The sequence below is a fragment of the Mytilus trossulus genome, chromosome 4 (assembly GCF_036588685.1).
Source record: "Mytilus trossulus isolate FHL-02 chromosome 4, PNRI_Mtr1.1.1.hap1, whole genome shotgun sequence".
NCBI lineage: Eukaryota > Metazoa > Mollusca > Bivalvia > Mytilida > Mytilidae > Mytilus > Mytilus trossulus.
The window spans coordinates 92,309,426-92,333,157 of NC_086376.1; the positions used below are offsets into that span (position 1 = coordinate 92,309,426).

General features: G+C 31.7%; 1 protein-coding gene across 2 annotated transcripts; it reads right to left on the reverse strand.

The window, feature by feature from the left end:
• Positions 1-439: 439 nt before the first annotated feature.
• On the reverse strand, positions 440-19,901 carry LOC134716311 (mesenchyme-specific cell surface glycoprotein-like). Of its 2 annotated transcripts, XM_063579210.1 has the most exons (11): positions 19,821-19,901; positions 18,685-18,869; positions 14,023-14,259; positions 12,344-12,530; positions 11,429-11,573; positions 9,819-9,933; positions 6,482-6,661; positions 5,642-5,710; positions 3,845-4,083; positions 1,166-1,374; positions 440-560 (listed from the first exon to the last, which is right to left on the reverse strand). In XM_063579210.1, the coding sequence occupies exons 2-11, from the start codon at positions 18,857-18,859 to the stop codon at positions 458-460; spliced, it is 1,659 nt and encodes a 552-aa protein (XP_063435280.1). In that variant the 5' UTR covers positions 18,860-18,869; positions 19,821-19,901; the 3' UTR covers positions 440-457. The 2 variants fall into 2 exon arrangements, with proteins under 2 accessions (XP_063435280.1, XP_063435281.1); XM_063579211.1 differs by lacking the exon at positions 18,685-18,869 and having other exon boundaries at positions 19,821-19,860.
• Between the last annotated feature and the right edge of the window lie 3,831 nt (positions 19,902-23,732).

A 23,732-nucleotide genomic window follows, 5' to 3' on the forward strand; every position in this document is an offset into this window, starting at 1 on the left:
CATCTTTTATGACTTTTTTAAAGGTTTTTGTCCAAGGCACATTTGTGGAACTGTCCTACGTCAGAAGCCTGTATATCAGTTGTTGCTTGTAACTGTATATTTATATTTGTGTTTCCTTTTATTTCCAATAAAAATTAAACGCTTACTTAAATATATGGAGTTAAGAAGAAAATATGATTGAGACACAGTTTCGGTGTCAACAAGCCAACATTACCACATAAACTCAATAATTATACAGGAAAACAGAAAAAAGGGAACTTCTATAAAGATTGAGATGGTGAAGTTAGGATATAGAAATAAGAAGATGTGACAAGAGTGCCAATGAGACAACTTGTAGAGAAAGTTTGTCAAGTAAATGTTTCGACAGATTAAACATCGATATATCAACTTTTGGACTTCAGTATTTTTTAGTGGTATATTGAGAAACTTTTTATAAAACTAAAGCATTATTGTGTATTTATTTTTTTGTAATGCCGTCATCATATATTTCATAAAGACCAACAGAGCTGGATCCAGAACCAATAACATAAACTAATCCCGCTGCGCTTCCATCCACATAACTGAAATATAGACAAAAAATATTAACATTTATTCAAATTATTTAGTCTAATCAGAAAAATGTTATAATGAATATAGTCAAAAATATATAATCTACTTATAAAATCGATATCTAAATAACAGAAAACTATGCAAAAATCATGCAAAACAGTATAACAAAAATCAAACTCAAAGGTAAATGCAAAAGGAGGATGTCCGGAAAACCCTGACAAAATCAACTGCTATCACTCGACAGAACAAGTAAATCATAATTTCCATTTTTATGAGTTGATTAAGACATTATCAAAAGAAAATATTGGATGAAACCTGTTTTTTTAACTAGCTATATCTCACATTTGTATGACAAAATTCACCTTTCACAATGTATACACTTTATTTGATATTGGTTATGTTCAATGCGAATCGGGTTTGTTGTGCAGTTTTCATTGACTCTCATGTGTTTTAGTGTGTCGTTTTGTATATTTTATTATTTGAAAATGTGATCTGTATATTTCGTGGACTAACGATTGTCTACCGGATTAGACAAATTTTTCTTTTAGTAAACTGCATTGTCATCATTATTTTTGTCAGTAAACGTTTTCTTTGACTAATGTGACCAAACATTTACCCTATATCTGTGATGAGACAATCCCCAGTAGAATTGTTCTGATATAACACGTTCCATGCTTGATTTGTACTTCCTCTTCGGTGTACGGATTGGAATGATAGAGCTGTGCCAATAACATTAAACGCATATATCATTCCTGATCTTGATGCTGTGACTATCAGTGGAGTTCCATTATGGGTACCGAAGACAACAGCTGTAGGTTCAACACCCTTTAAAATTCATTCACATTATATATTGTCGAATAATATTAAAGTGTAAAGATTATCATAATAGTAGAAAAGTATAATAAAATACCAAAATTCAAGGTACATTCACAAGAAGGAAGTCCATTAAACTTACTCAAATAATCGTTACACTCCGCCAAGTCAGGAAAATGGACAATGTTATATTATAGATGGTTTCTGTGTGTGTTACATTTTAGTGTTGTGTCGTAGTTATCTTTTTCGAAAAACTAAGGATTTTCTTACCCCAGGAGTAGATTACCTTAGCCGTATTTGGCACAACTTTTTGGAATTTTGGATCCTCAATGCTCTTCAACTTTGTATTTATTTGGCTTTTTAACTATTTCGATCTGAGCGTCACTGATGAGTCTTATGTAGACGAAACGCGCGTCTGGCGTATTAAATTATAATCCTGGTACTTTTGATAACTATTTACACCACTGGGTCGATGCCACTGCTGGTGGACGTTTCGTCCCCGAGGGTATCACCAGCCCAGTAGTCAGCACTTCGGTGTTGACATGAATATCTATTATATGGTCATTTTTATAAATTTTCTGTTTACAAAACTTAGAATTTTTCGCAAAACTAAGGATTTTCTTACCCCAGGAGTAGATTACCTTAGCCGTATTTGGCACAACTTTTTGGAATTTTGGATCCTCAATGCTCTTCAACTTTGTATTTATTTGGCTTTTTAACTATTTCGATCTGAGCGTCACTGATGAGTCTTATGTAGACGAAACGCGCGTCTGGCGTATTAAATTATAATCCTGGTACTTTTGATAACTATTATCTTATATTTGATGTGTTTCCTCAGTTTAAGGTTTTTTTCTCTCAATCAATTGATGAATTTAGAACAGCGATATACTACTGTTGCCTTTCTTCATCATTCAAGGGGAAGAATGTTAACTAGCTTTGATATTCCTGATTTAGTACAGTCTTTTCCCGATCAAAAGGGTAGGTTCAATCTGATAAAAGTGCATCCTTTGCTATACATGACATCTTATCTCAATGTATTGCGATCCTTTACTTGTCATTCGCATTACAAATATATATCATGTCGTTTAGGTAAAACATCAGCGTTGATATTCTGCTTAAAAATCATCAAATCTACCAGGATATTAATTTTGTACGCCATGCAGACGCGTTTATTTGTCTTAAACAACTCATTATTAACCAACTTACTACAATATGTATAGAAATGCCCATGCTTTATAAAAGGAAAATTTCGACATCTGGTCATTATGAACGGAGAAATTGCTGCAGCCAGTCATTACGAGATCTCAGTCATGCATTACGAAATCTCAGTCATGCATTACGAAATCACACCCGTGCATTACGAAATCACAGTCATGCATTATGAACAGATGAAACGGGACATCGATTAAATCAAAATGTCGTTTTATTTCTTTAAATAAGTGTGACATTTTTTTTTTATTCTTTTTTAAACTTAATATCATAAAAACAAGTTTAAATGATGTTCATTGACATTGTTTTGTAACGACTTAAAACGGAAATATTTCACAGCCTTTTTCGAGTACGACTTCCGATTATTATCACTGTTTCATTTCCGTTGTTCAATCCTCAGAATGCAGACTTTAAATAGTTAAACTGTCTGATTTATTCTTCCCAGCTTCTTTTTATTTGCTAGATGAAATGATATTAAATAGCATAAAATTAAGTACTTGGATGAGAAATCAGAATTTACATCTGACAGTCACAATGACAATGTTGACTAAAATTCCATGCGAAAAGACAAGTTGAAGTTCAGCTATGAAATTCCTGTATCTTCTTCACGGTAAGTTTCTTACTCTTTGTTTAATCGAAGAATTAAAACCATTTTTAAAAAAGAAATGTTATGAAACGGGCTTTTCTGTACTGGTCCTGTTGTAGTGTGTGGATAGCTGTATAATTTTGTATCCGAGACTCGAGGACTGTTCTTGAATGAAGTTGCCTTTATAGTTGGTTAATAAAAGTATCAATATATGGACTTTTTCATATTGGCCCTGTAACATGCCCTTGATATTAATAATGGCCTCGGACAGTTGTAATGGCCCTCGGCGTTGCCTCAGGACCATTACAACCATCCTTGGCCATTATTAACACCTCGGGCATGTTACAGGGCCAATATGAAAAAGTCCATACATTAATACTATATTAGTAACCTTCAAACCCATGAAAATAAAAAAAAATAAAAAATTAAGCACTGATTTAAAGAGCATTGGACTACAACTACGTAAAAAAAAAAACTTAAAAAAACAAACCAAGAATGTATCCATTGGTCTCGTTCGCACCATCATCTAGGTTTGTATGTAACAAACAGATTCACAAATTTAGATAGTCGCTCATTTTCTTCTACTTTTTACTTACATAGTCACCGTGGTCGCCATGTAACATAAATCAGTAATATATATTAACGTCGTGACAAGTTCCAATCTTTGAGAAGCTTCTATTTACTCACATAGTCATCCGACCTGAGATCCATTTCACCAGCTGGTGATAAATTTAAATTGTTACAGTCGCCGTTAAATGTAGAAGAGTACTTGTTTTTAGCCTGTTTTTCCAGGTCATCGCCGGTATCATAAACACGTTGAAAAGTGGCTGGATTCCACATGGAAACACTGCGACCGCCATATGCATGAAGGTTCTGTATAAGACCCTGACTGTTTACACCATCCAATCCACTTATATGTAAACGGCCTATGATATGATATATTACTAGATATGATTTGTATTTTAATATTACAAACTCTTTGGAGTACATACTTTTAACAGTATAATTTATTATTTTACCTTAACCTAGTAAATATAGTAAATATTTTTGCAAAAGACTGTATCATGAATCTTATTATACATTTACACAACAAAAACGCAGTTATTGTATATGCTATAATATTATTTTATAGTTTAAAAAACTGGTAATAGTTACCAAAAGAATGCACCATAACGTAATATTCAACCGAAATGTCAACACACGGTATTCCAAATTAAATAATATAAAACTTGGAAATAGACAAACAAAAAAACAGGGAGTACATAACTGTTACTTATTTCATGTCGAAAAATTTGTTTTGCGTAATTTCCTCTGTGACTGTTCTATGAACCGTTATTATTCAGAGTAATGAAGTTGTTTTAAAATCAAGATGGCAGGAAAGTTATAACGTTATTTATAGATTCCTTGACATTTAACATTTAAAGGCATATTGTACAAAAAAAAACTATCATTTTTAAGAAGAAAAAAAGATGTTATCATGCTTGCATTATCCGTTTGCAGATCGAATATCAGTGTTAGATATGACCATGGTTATGCTTTTATTTGTCGTAGCTAGAAACCTGTCCTTCTTTACTCGTTCATTTTTTATAAATGATTTTGACTCATAGCCAAATTTTAGATATTTAACAAAAATTAACAACATGACAGTTAAAGTATCGTAAGTCATGCATTTGAGAAAAATAGTTTCGCACTTATTCTTTTGAAATCAGATTTGAACAAACATTGTCATGTTTTCTTTCTGGTGATATCAGAAACGATTATCTCGTTTTGTTGTGACGTCATTATTCGGAATTTCTTTCTGCATTTACAAGTTAGCGATACGACACAAGAAGTAATGTAAATTATTTGTGAGTGAAGTGCATTGTTGAATTTTAATCAAATAAATACTAAGAACAAAACGAATTAACAAGGGAATGAAGTTGGTCTATTTAGTAAACAATTTTAACAATAGCAAAATGAACGTCATTCATAAACGATTTGATTGATAATCATCTGATATTTTAAAAACTCAAAACGTTCAGTCTTGTAAAGAGTTAATATTTGTTTTTCTATTTTATTGTTTTCGATACAAAACTGATTAGACTTTTAATATGTTGTTAATTCAGTACTTGTCAGTAGCTTTTCTCACAAAATAATATGGTGTTGATTTGTGCAGTGAAATTACAGTCTGTACGTCAACTGAACAGGTTTTAATTGATTGCTAGAAAATTGTCTGATCAGTACTAAATTTGCCGCAGTAGTTAAGACTTCATATCTATTGAACATCTTTACATCACTTACTATATTTTATTGTGCTGTCCTTTAACAGCTGTTCTAATAAAAAGTATATGCAGTTCAAAATTAGTTAACTGTATAAAACTGAATTATGCGCTGCATTTTTCCTTTTTAGTTTTGTTTTCATCTTTGCACGTAACAGTATCTGAATATGATTATAAACATCTTTATAAAGGTTGAAAAATCATATACAGTTACATTTATTTTTACCTAAATCAGCATCGTCTTTTATCTTTAAGTTATTATCAGCTCCTACTAAAGCTTCATCAATAGCGCCACCTGTAATTTTAATATAATTCTTCATTATCATTTGTTTTCGATCAACAAATGCAAGTATCCATTTATGTGGAATGAATGTATGTGTATATATAGAGTCAAGAAAATAGAACAAAACGGTTATCGTGAAAATGATCAAAGGTAAAAATTTATATGAAAAGTGAAAAACACGACAATACCTCAACAAGATACCTGTCCTCATGACAGGTCAAAATCATACCTATCTACCTGTCGGGTTTGGAACAAATCTATACTCAGGACTGGACAAAAGCAGACCTGTCCATAGGTCTGGTTTTTGGCAGACGTTTTGATAAGTCTTCAGCCCTACTCAAAATGCAGATCTATGTCCGGTCTACCACAGAAGAAGTTAACTTGCATGTTGGGTTACCAAATTTTTAAGTTAATTTGAATATGCTTACAAAACTTAAACACACATCAGAATAATGGATTATGACAATGACCTTCAGCGTATTCTTCACACGTCATTGTTTTTAAATATTTAACAGGACACAATTGTAATTTATTGATTAGGGCATATTTGTGTGGTTTTTTTTTGCGAAAAGAAAGTAAAAAAGACGTTTAATTCTTTATCTTCACAAAATCGTTTTGTAAAGATTGCTTCTGGTATTTATTTATGTTTTTGTAAAACAAAGCAAACAAGCATTATTTCTTCCTTTAACCTGTTGTGTAAAGATTGCATAAAAACAAACACTGATACAAAATATCAATGCATTGCCTGTTTGATGAAGTTCATTTTATTTTTCTCTTACTTACTATTATGAAGAGTCCTTGCTCTTGCAGCATCTGTGAAATCAAAGCCTTCGTTTTGCTGAGTAAATCTTTTAATAGCACCAGTGTTTGCAGTGAATAAATATGCTTGGCCGTTAACAACTCCAATCTTTATATCGCGTGGTTGGTAAAAGGAATATATATGATGACGTTTCATGTTTGGACCTTAAATAAAAAGAGAGAAAAGTACATTAAATCTAGAAAACTTACCTGTGTTGGAATACTCGAAGTAATAATTTCACTGGGTTTTTTTTCAAATAACTTAATTAGATTTATGGCGAATAAGGATATGAAGAGACCGGATAATCAGTAACAATATTTATAAAGAATTGGTCCTTGCTTTTAAAAGGCACGTGTAAATTTTAATTTCGAATTCATTTGTAAATCTAAAATTGATTTTGAAGGATTTTGTTATCATGTAGTATATATAAGTCACTATGTCATGATTTGTAGTAATTAGTCACTCTTTGATATTTTGAAATATCAAACAAAAAATCATATTTATATGACTGTATGAATAATCGCTATACATGAAATACATGTATATGTTACAGTAAATATGTACAATGAAGGACTATGTATATTCCTAAAATGTTCATTGATTATGTATAATCTCTGGTCACTTTAGTCGCTAAAATTTTCAGGAGTTATGCATAATCTCTAGAAAAAGGTGTCTGGAACTATACATAATAACTAGAAAGAAGAGGCACTTTGGATTTTCAGAGGATCAGAGAATTCAAATAAAGATTCAGAACCAGTTACAATGTTGTTTTTTTTTTTTTTTTTTTTTTTTGTAATTTTCATTCAAGTATTTAATCTGTAAAATCATTCAAACATCTATCGAATAATGAATATTAAAAGTAAAACTGCGTACAAAATGTGGATGACATTAACCATTTGCAGGTTCCCCTTTCCTAATTGTTTTTTACAGCACCCATTTTGACTTCAAATAATTAATTATTATTTTACCTCACGTTGAAAAGAAGAAAGTGTGCGTCAGAAACATCTAATGGTACCACAAAAAGAGTAAATCTGCTTGTTTCAACTGATTTCTTGTGTATGACCAAAGCTAAATTTAACGTTTCATGAAAAATGTCAATATTTGCCTCATATGAAAATGTTTTTAGTCTGTCAAAAAGTTAGTTGAATTAGTTTGCTTAATTTGATTTTTTTTTCATTAGAGTATAAAAAACTTCAAACAGATGTTCAATAACCTACATCGTCATTATTTTACAGCAAATTACATGCATAGTGCATTTACATTCAAAACATGAAAGTGCATTTGACGCTGTTGTTGGCAGACATTTAATTCATGTCATACATATGCAAATATCAATATCATTGAGAATGTTGATATTATTCATTTCAATTTTAAATACTTTTTTGTTTCTGAGGCGTGCATTTCATTATTCAAATAAGATTTGATAAATTGTCAGAATAGACCTTACAAAAGTAAGCAATAAGATGATTTATTGTCTTTATTTGTTTAACTAATTTTTTTTGTCAAGCAAAGGATATTTAATACTATTGATTATTGGTTATCCATGAAATTAAATTGGGGAATTTGTAAAAATAATTCTTTAAATTTCCAGTGATTTGTAAATAAACTCATCTCAGATACCAGGACTAAATTTGGTACATAAGCCAGACGCGCGTTTGGTCTACAAAAGACTCATCAGTGACGCTCGAATCCAAAAAAAATAAAATTAATGTAGGATGCAGTCACATATTATATTATAAGAACTTTTGAACCAGTGCCAACTCTACGACAGATGTTATCCATCGAATCACCTTCAGGCTGAAATTATTTTTTTATATACAATTCGTCTAAATAACATCCCAACAATGTTAGATTGGTAATTTGCGGAAGCAAATATTTTAATTTTTCCTGGTCGGAATTGGTACTCATACTACTGAGATACCATGGCACCAAACCGCCTTGCACTGTGCCCGAAACGTATATATCAAGGAAAGAAAAAATATGGTAGAACCAATAAACAAATCCCCCTTGTACATGTTTCAACTATAGGGTTAAATACAGACATTTTTTTAATATACAAAAACAATAAAAAAAAAAAATATGCATAACATACAATAAAATATTTACATAGTGATACAATAAAGCAATTTATAAACAATCTTGTAGAATACAATTTTGAAACAAAAATGCAAAGTTTTAAATTTGTAAAATTTTGATGCAATACGCATCGTTATATATAATCTACTGTATATCATCTGCAATACCATACCAATATTTATTTTTAATTCCAATAGTATCTGATAATAGTTTAAAAATGTTCTTTTTTACCATAATTTGTGTAAAATTCGAAAAAAAAATCAAAATGAATGGGTGGTTGGGATGTGTTCTGGTCCTTTGTCCAGTTTTTGTATCTTTTATACTTTCCCCAAATCTATTATCAATTTTAAAATTTTCGCAAATTCTTTCAAACCCACGTGTCAATCAACATTATTTTAGATAATACAAAAACTTCGACGATAAAGTAAATAACCTTTTGATTCGAATTGCGTTATAATTTTATAAATTACTTTGTTTCAAGATCACTGCACTTTATTGTGTTAGAAGAGATCACTGTATACTAGTCACACTCTATATAATGATGTATTATCGGAGGCATATTGTCGCAACATTAAAGGGAGTCATGACGAGCATACATTTATTTCAATTAAGAAATGAAATCGTCCTTGTGTATGAAAGCGTTGATCAAAGCACATATATTGCACGAAACGCTTCATTCTAAAAATGTGCGTGCGATCAATGCAAACAAACCCTATAACTAAAAACATTCAATTCTTGTCATAACATTTGTATGGAGTAACAACCACGACAAAGACGAGCTAAGGTGGTACCCAACACTTTGACTAAACTTAATTTGAATCGTTTAATTTTCATAAAATGTTGTCAAAGTATTTACTTTGACCCTTTAACAAAATTATAAAAATTTAAAAATGTTTGAACCAACCGTTTTGTCAGAAAAATACATATATAGCAGTTTGACAAACACTAATTTTAATCATTGAGAAGCTTAATATTCTTTTTACAAAACAACGTAATTAAAACGTTTAGCTGACTTTACAGAGTTATCACCCTGTAGTGTTAGATACCACCTTAGTTTGCTTTTCCATGGATTGTTTTAAATATTTGACGGGTAACACGTGCAGTCATACAAAAAAATACCTGTGAATTTGTATATGAAAATAAAATTTGATACAGTAAACCCTCACAAACGTTGTCAGCCAATCAAAATAACGGATTCGAATGAACCATAATGTAATGCAATTAAGGAGAGTTTCACAACATTACCTCCGTCTCTATCGCTAGCATCCATGTCGAAATTCGTCCAGTTTTTGACACCAAGTGCATATATCTCTATAATCCTGTTTTGTGTGATATCAAACTTCACCACAGCATTATTTTCCTACAATACGTGATCCATTTATCAATATAAAATTATTAAACACCGTGCCTTAGAAATTTAGAAAATATATTTTGTTTTCTTCAGTAATTATCTTAGGGGACGACCATTTGATATTCTGGGGGGGGGCCAGGAGGATTTGTTTTTGATCAGTTATTTATTTTTGTAACCTGAGAGGACAGATTATTCATTTTCTGCACTATTGAAGCTAGATTTTTCATTTTCATTAAAGCAAGGGACTGATTATTCATTTTCACAACAATATTTATGATATTCGAAAACATACATTTTTTTAGATATTTGTTAGTTATGAACAATACATGTATAGTCAAGTCATAATGTACCATTTAATCAGAAAATATCATTATCCCCTGCAGAAATTTTAAGATTCAAGATATCATTCATAACCATGATAACCTCAGACACATACTTGCATGTGTACAAGAGGACATTCGACAATATAATATACCAACATTTTAAGATAATACATAGCGATACAGGAGGAACGAAACACAAATACATAGTAATAATAATATTATAAAAGACAATTTTATAATTAGATAAAGTATTTTATAATTTTCTTCACCAAATAATGAATCATTAATGTTCCCAAGCAATATACATGTATTACATACCTACATAGTATTAAAGTTGAACTAGTTTGACCTAGCCTCTTTGAAAAGTATTGTCAAACATACTTTGCCGAGCGGAGCGAGGCAAAATTTTTTTTGAATGGTTTTGGAACCGCTGAAGGCACAAGAAGCTATAGACCTGCTGAGTTATTTATTTTCAATACATTGCAAGTCAGGTTATTTATTTTCAAACTACCACAGAACAAACCATTTATTTTTTTGATTATCAAGGCTGAGTTATTTATTTTCAAAATCCTCCTGGCCCCCCCCAGAATATCAAATGGTCGTCCCCTTACTCATTGAAGAACAACATAATATTTTCCTCGGTGGCAGTATATGTTTAATTCGTTTATGACATTTTACTTTAAAATAAAAATTGGGAGAAGTTAACAATTGTGTAACGAGCATTTATCGCTGATGTTTCAACGTTGTAACTCTGAATAAGAGTAACTATTGAAATACAACTAGCGTACGTCGTACTTCTGTGTCATTTTACAGAGAAAAGTACACTTGAACATCACAAATTAAACCAAACACCGAGAAGAGAACCCATGTGATTAAGAAGGGTCAGCAGTTCTCGCTTTACTAGTGACAGCCGCCATATTATCCATTCGCATGTAACAATACTGTGATGAGGCCCATTTTGTCATAACACATAATTATACGCTTCAGACAGAAGCGAATTGGTAAGTGTCGACTAACGAATTCATACCATTGTAAATATAAGAATTCTGAAACAAAGAGTTCGAAGTAAAAATAACAAATGTAGTTTGCATTACAAAATATACCAACGATTTCTGTGTAAAATTACTCTATGATTACAACGAATATTGTGATACGTAAAATGAATTGTCAAAGGTACATACTTGAAGAGATATGTAAGCATATCGGTCGTCTTGATCTATAGCTACAGATTCTGGTTCTAAATCTTTAGAAAATGTGGTTTCCACGTTGGCACTTTGGTCCCCTCGGAATATGTAACGGACTCCGTTTCTAAGATATTCGTTAACTCTGTAAATATGATTCTATATATAAATACATTATTATAATCGAGGACATTGATGGCATAAGCTATTAAGGATCTTACAATTATGCAAACACCTAAGGAAATGAGACAAGCATATAAATTTTTCTTAACAGAATATTCAATCGATTTTTATAGTTTGTTCTTATTTTGTGCTTTTACATCACTGTCCCATGTTTTTGGAGGGTTGGAATCTTGCAAACATGTTTGACCCAATACCATATGTAAGTTTCTGTCCCAAGTCAAGAGCCTGAGATTCAGTGGTTTTGTTTGTTGCTGTATATCATACGGTATTTGCTTTTTTGTTTATTCTTTTGTACATACTTCATGCCATTGGTTTTTCTCGTTTACATTGTTTAACATCTGTCATTCTGTCATTCCGTGGCCATATATGTCTTGCTGGGCGGTGTGTTTTGTTCATTGCCGATATTTTGTAACCTTTAGTTGGTAACCATCTACGTCATTTGGTCTTTGATGGAAAGTTGTCTCACTGGCAATCCTACTACATCCTTTTTTATACATTTATTTCTTTTTAATGTTAAATGAAGTTTTACATAAGTTTTACAAGTTTTAGATATTCATTTATGAAAGTTTCGAGTTAATGCGTGTTTCATTTTGATGAAATCAAGAACAGTGTACTAGTAAACAAGCCTTTATATCGTACGATTATAACTGCGTTACTAAATCTGTTCAATAATTTATACATTAGACAAAAAGTTATTTATAAACCACTGATACAAACAGCATAGAATCATACCTATCATTAAAGCTATCAAAGTTAGTATTAATTTCTGGAGGAAATCCTTGGTCGTTTTTTATGATAACAGAGATTGAACCACGTGGATCTTCAAACGTACTGTGGAGTAATCCTGGTCTGCCTTCATTTACGACAACTAACCTGGAACAGTCGGACGTAAATGCCATATCCTTTGGAGTATGTCCGGCTGAAATGGTTGAGCATGCGCATTTTGTGAATGCATTCTGTTGTTTACCAAGCTTAGAAAAAGATACATGGAAGAATGCACCTGTTTTGCGACACATAAAGCCTGATACAGTAACTTTAGGCTTAGAAAAGAATATTGCGACCACGGGGGGGTCAACTTCCTATTATTGGGTATACGGGGATGTGCCAAAAATATGGGTCATAATTTTACGAGATTTTATATAAGAATGATCCTCCTTTTTAATGACACCCTATATTAAAATGCATTTACGTTTGATGTTCTGTATATTGATTTGGGGTATGATCTACATATCATATATAAATATTCTTAATTGAGAATCTTACATTATAAAATATATGTGCAACAAACGATGTCAATTTATATATAAAATCTTAAGGGTAGCTGGTATATTAATGAATTATGAGTGATGATGAGTTAGTGCTTATATAAGCATGGGTCATATATTTTATATATATTGTATATAAGTATATGTCATTCTTTCTTAAATTTTTATATAACTATAGGTATTGAATTTCAGTGAATGTTATATTAAAATGGGTACGTTTTTTTAGGCAATAATGGCACACCCCTACCAAAAAAATATAGAAGTTACCCCCCCCCCCCCCCCGTGATTGCGACATATAAAGCAAGATACAATTACTTCAAGCTTAGAAAAGAAAACATGGAAAGAGGTAGTTTGCGACAATTTCAGGTTTGGAAAAGAAAACATTTAAGAAAGAAATTTGCGACACGTATAAAGCCTGATACAAATACTTCAGGTTTGGAAAAGAAAACTTGTAAGAAGGTAATTTGCGACACATATAAGGCAAAATACAGTTACTTCAGGTTTGGAAAAGAAAACATGTAAGAAGGTTATTTGCGACATATAAAGCACAAGATACAGTTACTGCAGGCATGGAAAAGGAAACGAGGTAGGATGTTATCTGTGAAAGTGACGTTTTTGGTGGGGTTCATGTTGTTTATTTTTTTAGTTTTCTATGTTGTGTCATGTGTTCTATTGTTTGTCTGTTTGTCTTTTTCATTTTTAGCCATGGCGTTGTCAGTTTATTTTAGATTTATGAGTTTGACTGTCCCTTTGGTATCTTTCGTCCCTCTTTTACGACATTTAACGCATAAAACAGTTATATTGTACTGCAGGCTTAGAAATGAGGACATGGATGGAGGTTGTTTGTGACATTAAAAGCCAAATACAGTTACTTCATGCTTAGAAAAGAAAAACATAGAAAGAGGTAAGTCGTGACATATGATTTCAGTATGAAATAAGACTAAATATAAGATGAAACATGTTGTAATATACATGTAGACAGTAAAATTATTAGACACCAATGGTAGAAGATTAAGATACAAATATATTTATTCATAAATGAACAAACTAAACTTCTTTTTTCGGAATATTACACTACTTAGAAAAAAGTCATTTCGAATGTATGTTTAGGTGAAATTCAATGTCAAATTTATATAAACCCCATACCTGGAACACGTCCAATTTTTGATAATTGGGAATCAAATTTCGTAAAGGGAAGGAATAGTTCTACATGTCCATGAGCGGCCACTGTGTTACTCTCAATGGCTACAGCAATTGTGTCTGCGCATGCCTCAACATCTGTTATTGGACCATCACCAACCGTATTAAAATGGTGAGTGAGCAAGATGATTGGATTGTCCTTATTGGTTAAGTCAATAATGTGCATCAAGTTGGTTCCAGTTCCTGCAAATTAAAATTGATGAGAAAAATGTTCTTACTGTCCTCACCTGTCCGGTTATTTGGTATTATCCTGGATTCGCTTTAATACAACATAATAGGACAACAAAGAATATGAGATATTCCCCAAAGACATAGAATCAGTAAATAAACTGAAAAAAACGGTGAAATAACAAAAATACTGAGGACAATTCTAAACAGAAAGCCGCTAAGCAAAAGGAAAAAATCAAAAGCTCAAACAAATCATCCCATGTGGAAAACAACTGTCATATTCCTGACTTGATACAGATAGTTTCTTATGTAGAAAATGGTGGATTTAACCTGGTTTTTTAAACTGCAACTAGTTGTGTTTATTTCCTAAATATAGTAACACAGCTATAGTTTGTGCAATGTCAATTTCATCATGGAACACTTTTTCTACAATCAGGGGTTCATTAAGGGATGAGAATAAATTTCAAATTTGTGATACAATTTAAATAGCTGTCAATGTATTAATTTTAGTTGCAGTAAAAAAACAATATATCTAATTTAGGTCAATATCATAAAAATATAAACATTTTTGTATTCGGCTCAAAACTGGGACCTCGCCCTTCACAGTTTTGTGCCGAATACAAAAAAGTTTATATTTTTATGACATTGACCCACTATTGTATATGTAAATCGCAGGCATATTCAGGGCGAGAATAAGATAACAATAGATACATGTTAATTAAGGAGGTTCTTCAGGGTAGGTCGGTCTACTATTGAGGCAGGAATTTCGATGAACTCTGGAAAATAATATGGATAAGTACTTGTAAAGCTAGGATATGGTCAGAAATTCTGCCTTGCAACAAACCACTAACCGACACCTCAGAAATATGCTGCAAGGGTTTTTATAACTTTAATAACACAGAGAAAGCTTTGCCATCTCCTTACACATCCCCATCCGATCGGACGTGGCTGCGTATGCATACATCCCGTACATTCAAATGAAGCCCTTATCAGTTTAATTTTTGAATGACTTATTAGAGGCTATTTTAATAAAATCTAACTTTACAGTTATTCTTGTACTTTTGGGTTTTTTTGTTAATGTATGTCTCATTGACAATCATATCACTGTGACATCTCCTTATTTTAAGACAACTATGAACATATGTTTAGAAATATATATAAAGTTCAACAAGTCTTATTTCATAAATATTCATTTGGTATATATTGTGACAGATATTTGACATGCATTTTGGACATAGCTGACGTTAGAAATATTAATTAAATTTTATTTTAAAAAGAAAGGTAATGATTTTGTTAATCAATATGTATACCATAGGATAATGCAAACAGTTCTCTGGTCATTTAAAGATTATTTATTATCACCAAAGTCAAAGTGACCTCTCTATTATATATGGGACATTTACTTATGCAACATTTTGACTTTATTTCGGACAGTACCCATAGTAGGTAATTTCTAATTAGTTAGTAACAAAGAAAGCCACGTTGGCATAACATCAATAAAATGATTGCTATATAAGAAGAAATTCTGCTTTGAGACGTCAAAGTTTGAATTTTGAAACTTATAGGTAAGTCATGATTTTAAAAGTATTACGATTTAAAGTAAAATATTTTTAATAAGTTTAACTAAAATAAAGACAATTATTGCGAACCCTATGATAGTTTTCCATAGATTTGCCTGCAAGTTACCTGTCGATTTAAACTTATGTAGGTTCTATTGTTCCATCTAACAAATACAACAGGTGTTGTTCTCTGTTTAGTTTATTTGATGGGACCTTTAAATTTCTTCTAGGAGAAATCTATCACTCAATGATTAATTTACCTGACATTATCTTCTTTTTTATTGAAATACTTCTATAAACTCACATAAACTGTATGCAATATTGTATTTATTCAATATATCATTAATATATTTTCAATCTGTTCAATATTAAATCCATAATAATACATATAATACATACTATATGTCTATGAATATGATATATAAAAAGTTTATTTCAGACACAATTTTTAGTATTTTCCAATGAATTTGCATGTTTATGTTGTTGTTAATTTATAGACTTGTGTTTATGAAGACTTTAATTTAAAAATAATAATATTCAAATTTTTATTTATAAAACACACAAAAATATTGAATATTTGATCAGAAGTCAACTTTTAATTTTTGAATCAGTATTAATATTGAACACATTAAAAACGAGTTATTGGTATTGAATAAATACAACACCACATGCAGTTTTGTGAGTCCCTACTTACTATTGGTATAAGTATTTTTTCATCATTGACAGTTCAATTTGTTGTTCAGGAAAATTTATCAATGAGTGATTGATTTCTCTTGGAAGAAATTTAAAGGTCCTGGTGAATAAACTATACAGAGAACAATACCTGTTGTATTTGTTATTTGGGACAATAGAATTTACAAAAGTTTAAATTGACAGGTAATTTGCAGGTGAATCTATGGAAAACTATCATTGGGTTAGCAATAAAAGTAATCATAAATAAAGTTTATTCAACATATTAATTGTTTTCTGTTATGGAAATAATTGAAAATATTTGTTTTACTTTATTGTTGTTTGTGTTATTTTTGCTTTTATTTGTTTTATTAAAAAAGTTTGAATTTTGAAACTTATAGGTGTCAGTCGATCCCGGCCAGTCTCTTCATCGGCAACTACGCCCGACCTGCCTTTACATCGGCAGCAATGCAAAGCACCACCAAAGGCATTGTTTCCAGCTAGTTCCGGGCCCCCACCAAGATGTTCAAGATTAGTTTCCCCCATCATGTAAAGATACCAAAATCAGCTCTCATAGATGCAGTTCGTCTGTCGAGAGTCCAAGAGAAAAGAGCAACAAGTAAAACAAATTACAGTAGACGAAGAACCACCTATAATTGTTATAATATATATACAATTAAGAATGGAAATGGGGAATGTGCCAAAGAGACAACAAGCCGACCATAGAGCAGACAACAGCAGAAGGTCGCCAACAGGTCTTAAATGCAACGAGAAATTCCCGCACCCAGAGGCGTCCTTCAGTTTGCCCCTAAACAAATATAAATATACTAGTTGAGTGATAATGAACGCCATACTAAAATATATGTATTTTCAGGAGTGCAACATTACCAACACAGAAACTAAAGTTTATGTCAATTGAGCAATGCTTGTCATTGTATGAAGGAAAATAGAATATATGTCATATTTTTTTCTTTCAATTAGAATTTGTTGTAGGATTTTATCTTGGGGGGGATTAAAACGTTTTTACACGTATTCATCCTTTCTAAAACATTCACAACTCAGGAAAGAAAAAATGGTTTTAATCAAATTTAGCGTCCTGAACCGGCATGAAATATTGCCACTGGACATTAAACAACCAACTATTGTCAATCAAACATTCGAATATACGGCTTGAGGTAATAACAATATATTATGATTCTTGATATTTGCTTTTAACGTTAAAAGTATGTGCATTTGACTATTACAAATTTGTATATTAATAATAATTTTTGAATTATTTTTTATAAACAAATGCAGATATTTAAAAGCTTCGTTCAAAAAATATCATATTAAAAGATATATTTTACAAAAATGTTTTAATATGTTGAAATATCTTCTTTAATAATTCCTTGATTCTGTTCTAGTTTGTCACAAATGACCATTGTAGGATCATATATGTCAATTTCGACATGTTCATGACAACAAAGTAACACCACAAATGACCATTTAGCAATAAGGTGTCCAGATTAAACTAGTATCGACTTGTTCGTTTATCAATAAAACTAACACTGTTTCTATATGGTTGAATAATGTTATTAACTGTATAATAATGCTGTTTTTACAATTTATCTCCATCACAAATTCTTTTTGTCACTTCTGACATGTGCATGTGTTATTCGTGACTAAATTACTAATAATTGACGTTTCTGCACCAAAAACGAACATATCAGTTTTGAACCTATATTTAACGGAAGAACATTTTCCAGGAAAAATGAAAAAGAATAATGCGAAACTAAATGTATAGTCTTCACAAAGGAACATTGATGATAATGATGGATTGCTGTTTACAGTCATGTAACACATTAACGCCTATTGAAGAAGAGAGCATCTTAATGTTATATAAAAATTAAACGTGTTTTGTACTTGACCGACACATTCAGCCGAATTTTGAATATGGTATTTCACAAAGTGACAGGCTGCCGGAAGTCGTGCCACCATACTCGGCCACATTATTCTGACTCTGAGCCGACCAGTCTTTTTTACACAAATCCTAAGTTTTGTGTGATTATCGGAGAAGCAGCAAGTCTTCCATTTGTCCCGATCGAGATTTAAAACCTCGACCTCTCGCACCCGAAGCGAATACTCAACCACGATACCACCGAGGAGGTTTGAAAGAACATTGACATAATATGTAGCTTTTAAGAATTTTATCACAACTACATTGTAAACATACCAATAACATATAACATTCTTGTCGAAGCATGATAGCTAGCCTTTGTCGCTCCATCTTTGAACATGCTATAATCCCCAGCAGTGTTGTATGGTAGTTTAATATATGCTTTTTCGCGGAACTGTAAAATTCCTGATACAACAGGTACCATGACAAGACAATAAATTAAAGACCACATGTCTGGTTTTCTTAGAAAAAAGATAAAAGTATAATGTTACAATATATCATGTGGGTCAAAGTAACCGTCTTCGAATCAAATTGGAAACAACTCATTCCTGTACAATTATCTTTTCTTTTTTCATTAGCTTACTTTCCAATAATTTAATGAATGGAATGTATACAAAATTTGTGCTTGTTATTCTTTATGTATGAAAGGAAAAACTTTTAAAACGTGAAAAAAAATATAAAATTCTAAATCTGACAACGGAGGATTTTCTTCAAACCTACAATGTACTAGTATTATATAACAAATTATTGAAAAGAGTTCAAAGTATGGTGACTATTGTGATTGTATTTATCCCATGGAATTTGCAATTATGGATACCCTAGATACAACAAAGTCTGCTTTATTTTACTTGTATCTCGATTTCACGACAAAGTCAGTAGAGAACTAAACTTAAGGACAACACTGATGACTCCAAGTTCCCTTTGTGAGTTTTCCATTTTTAAGAAGCAATATCATAGAATCACCTGTATAGGATGTACATCGATATTGTATTGGAATTGCTACTTTACTTCATTACCACTCTGAGTAAGTTTTATGTGGTAAAAAGAAATTTACGGCGTTGTAGTGTAAAATTATCAAAACACCTTTACACAAAACACTGTTTTTCTATAGCATTAAAAATAGATTCTTTTTGTGACATTTGTCACAAATTATTTTGATTCAGATTTTGCATTAATCAAGCATGCATGACCTACAAGTAAATTCTACTCTAATATTTGACGCTCTTCTTCTATCAGTTATGTAGTGGATATAAAACTCCCAATGTTGAATACATATTGGACTTTCTTATTCTTTGCGAAACAGTGTTCCAGCAGAAATTGAATTAAAACATGTGTATTTATTACAAACAGTGTTGTGTGTTTCATTTGAATCTTGTTTAGTTATAATATATAATATAGAATTTTTACTTTACCTATTTACGACCGATAAGGAATGTCTCTATTGTAGACTAAATTCAATATTGATAAGGTTAAAACCGTGTGCAAGAGGAGTGAGTGACTTCAATCAGAAATGGCTGACTAACCTTAAAACGAAATTTACTTACTCTCTTGATGTAGCCCTTCCTTTATCGATATTTAAAAAAGATCCTAAACATTTTTAAAACAATTTATAAATTATAACCCAACTCGAAAAATATCTGTAATACTCCCAAATATTGGCCTCTTTCTGGAACATGCCAAGATAATGCCACTAGGTTGAACAAGGACCAGCGATAACGGATTAACCTGCATCAACATAGGTCGTGGCCATTGAATTTGTCGATGTTTCACCTCTCGTTTTAATATTGGAAAATAGACTGAAAATTACAATTTTTAAGTGGGGTGGGTTCAAACCCACGCGAAAATGCATTAACAGTTCCTGCCTAGCATGCACCACCGTCTTGTTGCTCGTGCAAGTCCAAATCTGATTTCACAATCGAGGAAATGAGGCGTCCATAAAACTTCCGAAGGTATGACTTTGAAAATCATGATAGGATAAGCGAGCTATATAATATCACTTGGACTGAAAGATGTTTACTCCATATGCAGGCACTGCTGGAAGGTTGCAAGTCTGCATAGAAAAGTATGATAGAAGCTGAAATCATCCCTTTTTTAGTAAAATGTTGTTTAACAACGGACCCTTATTGCCAACTTCTAGATAAAAATAATGATAAGAGGCAAACTTAACTGTATCTATGGTACCATTTCGGCTAGATCATTGGGGATATGTGTTCAACACAATGACAATGATCGGAAAAAAAATTAGTTTTAAAACCGCCTAATTTAGTTTGTTTCAGCTCTTAACCATATATAGCTGTTCAGGCGGTAACTAGCAATCATTGGGTTTCTTTAATCTAGTATTTAGTATTGTATCAGACGTTGTATTTTAATGTAAGTCTTGTAGAATATGTTCAGAAAGAAACGATTATTTCTGCAATACGAACGTACACATTGTTCACGATGGCAGACATCGTTGTGCCTAGTCAATATAATACAATAACTATCAGTAAAAGAGACACTGTGTAATTATAATATAGGAAAATGGGTGTTATATGATAGATACATATGCCTGATATAAGCAAACTTAACTTGGTTGATTAATTTATGGTTCTTACAATTTGTGCATGTAAACATCTATGTGCCTGTCTTAAGTCGTGATCCTGTAATTCAGTGGTTTTCATTTATTGCTGTAAATCATTTTCTTTTTCTCTTGTAATTCTGCGGTTTTTATTTGCTGCTGTATATCATATTTTTTCTTTTGTTTTGTTGTTTTGTACATCAATCAGGCCATTAGTTATCTATTTCTAAATGTTTAACTGTTGCAATTTTGTTGCCTTTTTACAGCTTTTTATGTGGTATGAGTTTTTCTGAATGTCGAAGGCCGTACGATGACATATTAGTTGATAATTATCTATTACGCCATTTGGTCGTTGGTGGAAAGTTGACTGAACATACATCAATGATACATGTATAATGTGGTTTAGCTGAAATGCAAATACATGTATGTCTATATAAGAGAGCAAGACCTAGGCATATTCATCTAATTTAATGTACATTAAAAGTGTAAATTTGGATGCAAAACGTAAGCCGTCAAATAAAGTTATATGAGGTTTGACTAATTTGCATATTACAAGTGTTTTTTTTAGAAATGGTTTATTAACAAATGTTGCATCTTTACTTCCTTGTTTCCACTCACTTGGGACATTTATTGCAATCGCATTAGGATTCCAACTGATGTCTGCAGCTGCACTCACATTCTTTAGTAACAGAGGGAGAAAAAGATACTTTTCTTCGAATAGAAACGGGGAATTTCTCCATAAATATGTTTCTCTAACTGTTTCTGACGTCTTTACACTAAATCAATTGGATTTTGGGTGTGTACTGATTGATTATTTAGTATAAGGTGCATGATTTTTTTTAACTAGTTGCCATGGACTTTGAATTAGGTGTCAGTAGCTGCTAGTACCCTCAAATCTGTACATAGTGTCTTTTTTGTTGTTGTTTTGATGTACAAGTACCCGGCCAAGTCCACTCTGTGTTTTTAATTTTGTAAGATGTATTTCTGTTTGTATCCATCTGATGAGTTAGACCTGTTTCGACTGTCGTTCTTATGTTTTACTGTTATACAATTTTCCAGGTTAGGGGAGGGTTGTAATCTCGCTAATATGTTTGACCCCTCTACATTCTGTATGTACATGTATGTGCCTGTCCCAAATCAGGTGTCTGTTATTCAGTGGTTGTCTTATGTTGCTGTATTACATATTTGTTTTTCGCTAATTTTTTATACATTAATCAGGCTGTTAGTTTTCTCGTTTAAATTGTTTTCATTAGTTATCGGGGTCTTTCATAGCTCACTCTGAGGTATAGGCTTAGTTCAATGTTGTAGTCTGTACTGTAACCTCTATCTCCTTATGTTTGTGTCATTTGGTCTCTTGTGAAGAGTTGTTTCATTGGCAATCATACCACATCTTCTTTTTTTAAACATATGCCTCATATAAGCAAAATTAACTAGGGTGAATAATTCATGGTTCTTAGTTCATGAAAGAACTTTTCTCGACCAATAATATTTTTTTACTGTGATGCCAAAATTCAAAAATAATTTTAAAGTTTTAAAGTCACATACATATTCTATATTGAATGACTACCCCCGTTCCATCATCTGTTTGTCTAAAAGCTTCGTTCATTCCAATTTTTTAGTAACTTATACCCTCTTTCCTTCAGGAAACGCCAAAAAAAATCAGCCCCTCTGAAGTACCAACGACTTGTAATGGACCTAGCATTGATACGAATAAAAGTGATCAGATTAAAGAAACAACCCCCGACTTACATATTAGTACAAACGATATTGGTTTTGTAAAACAATCAACACGTAAATTAACAAACGAATAAACTATAACTTTCCTATAAAAAATATGCAGGAAAGAACAGACTGATTCAGCTGAATTGGCTAAATCGCTATAATGGGCTTGTGTACTCACCTTCACAAGAAGGAGCTTTCTGCATATACTGTGCTCTGTTTGGGGTTGATAGTTTGGGAACATTTTCATGCAAACCACTAACACTATGATGCAAAACGTATTTCGGACAGAAGTTTCAATTCCTGGAATTTTCAAGCACTGATTGATTTCCGTGTAGAGTCTGTGGACTCTGTTCTAAGAGATTATCTGTCTTCTATAGTTGTAACTATTTTCATGATACCAATAAAAAAATTGAATTTTAATTTAAGATTTCAAAAGGTGACCACCCCCTAATAAATTCATGTATCCGCCCCTGGAGAAAGCCGTCTCTTTGCATTAATGAGACAGTCTTCACTTCTCATTTAAGAGACAGCATTTGATTTGCATTACATAATGTATAGATATAGGAAGATGTGGTATGAGTGCCAATGAGACAACTCTCCATCCGTAAAGATTTTAAGACAAGTTATAATTAAATGCAATCTTATATTAATGACTTGATCTCATCTTGTTTCATTTACTTTGTATCACTAAAATTATTTTAGTAGTATGTAGTTATAGTTTTTCTTACATGGTCTAATTGGAACAGCTATACTCTGTTTTTCAATTAATAGAAAAACAGCTCTTGATAATTCTGATTCTGTTCACCAGAAACCAACGGATGATGATAACCAATTTTATAAATAACATTTTGATGTTAAATTTTGTGTGATCATTCATATAGACAAGACAACTATAAGCATATAACGAGCTCCTGAAACCGGATATATATATATATAGTTAGTGAGACCTCATTGTACAATTGCATGTTTCACAAATGAATTGTAGAAATCAAAAACAACGTCCTTTAAAACAGGAGTTTAATTTGAAATAAAACAACAAAGCAAA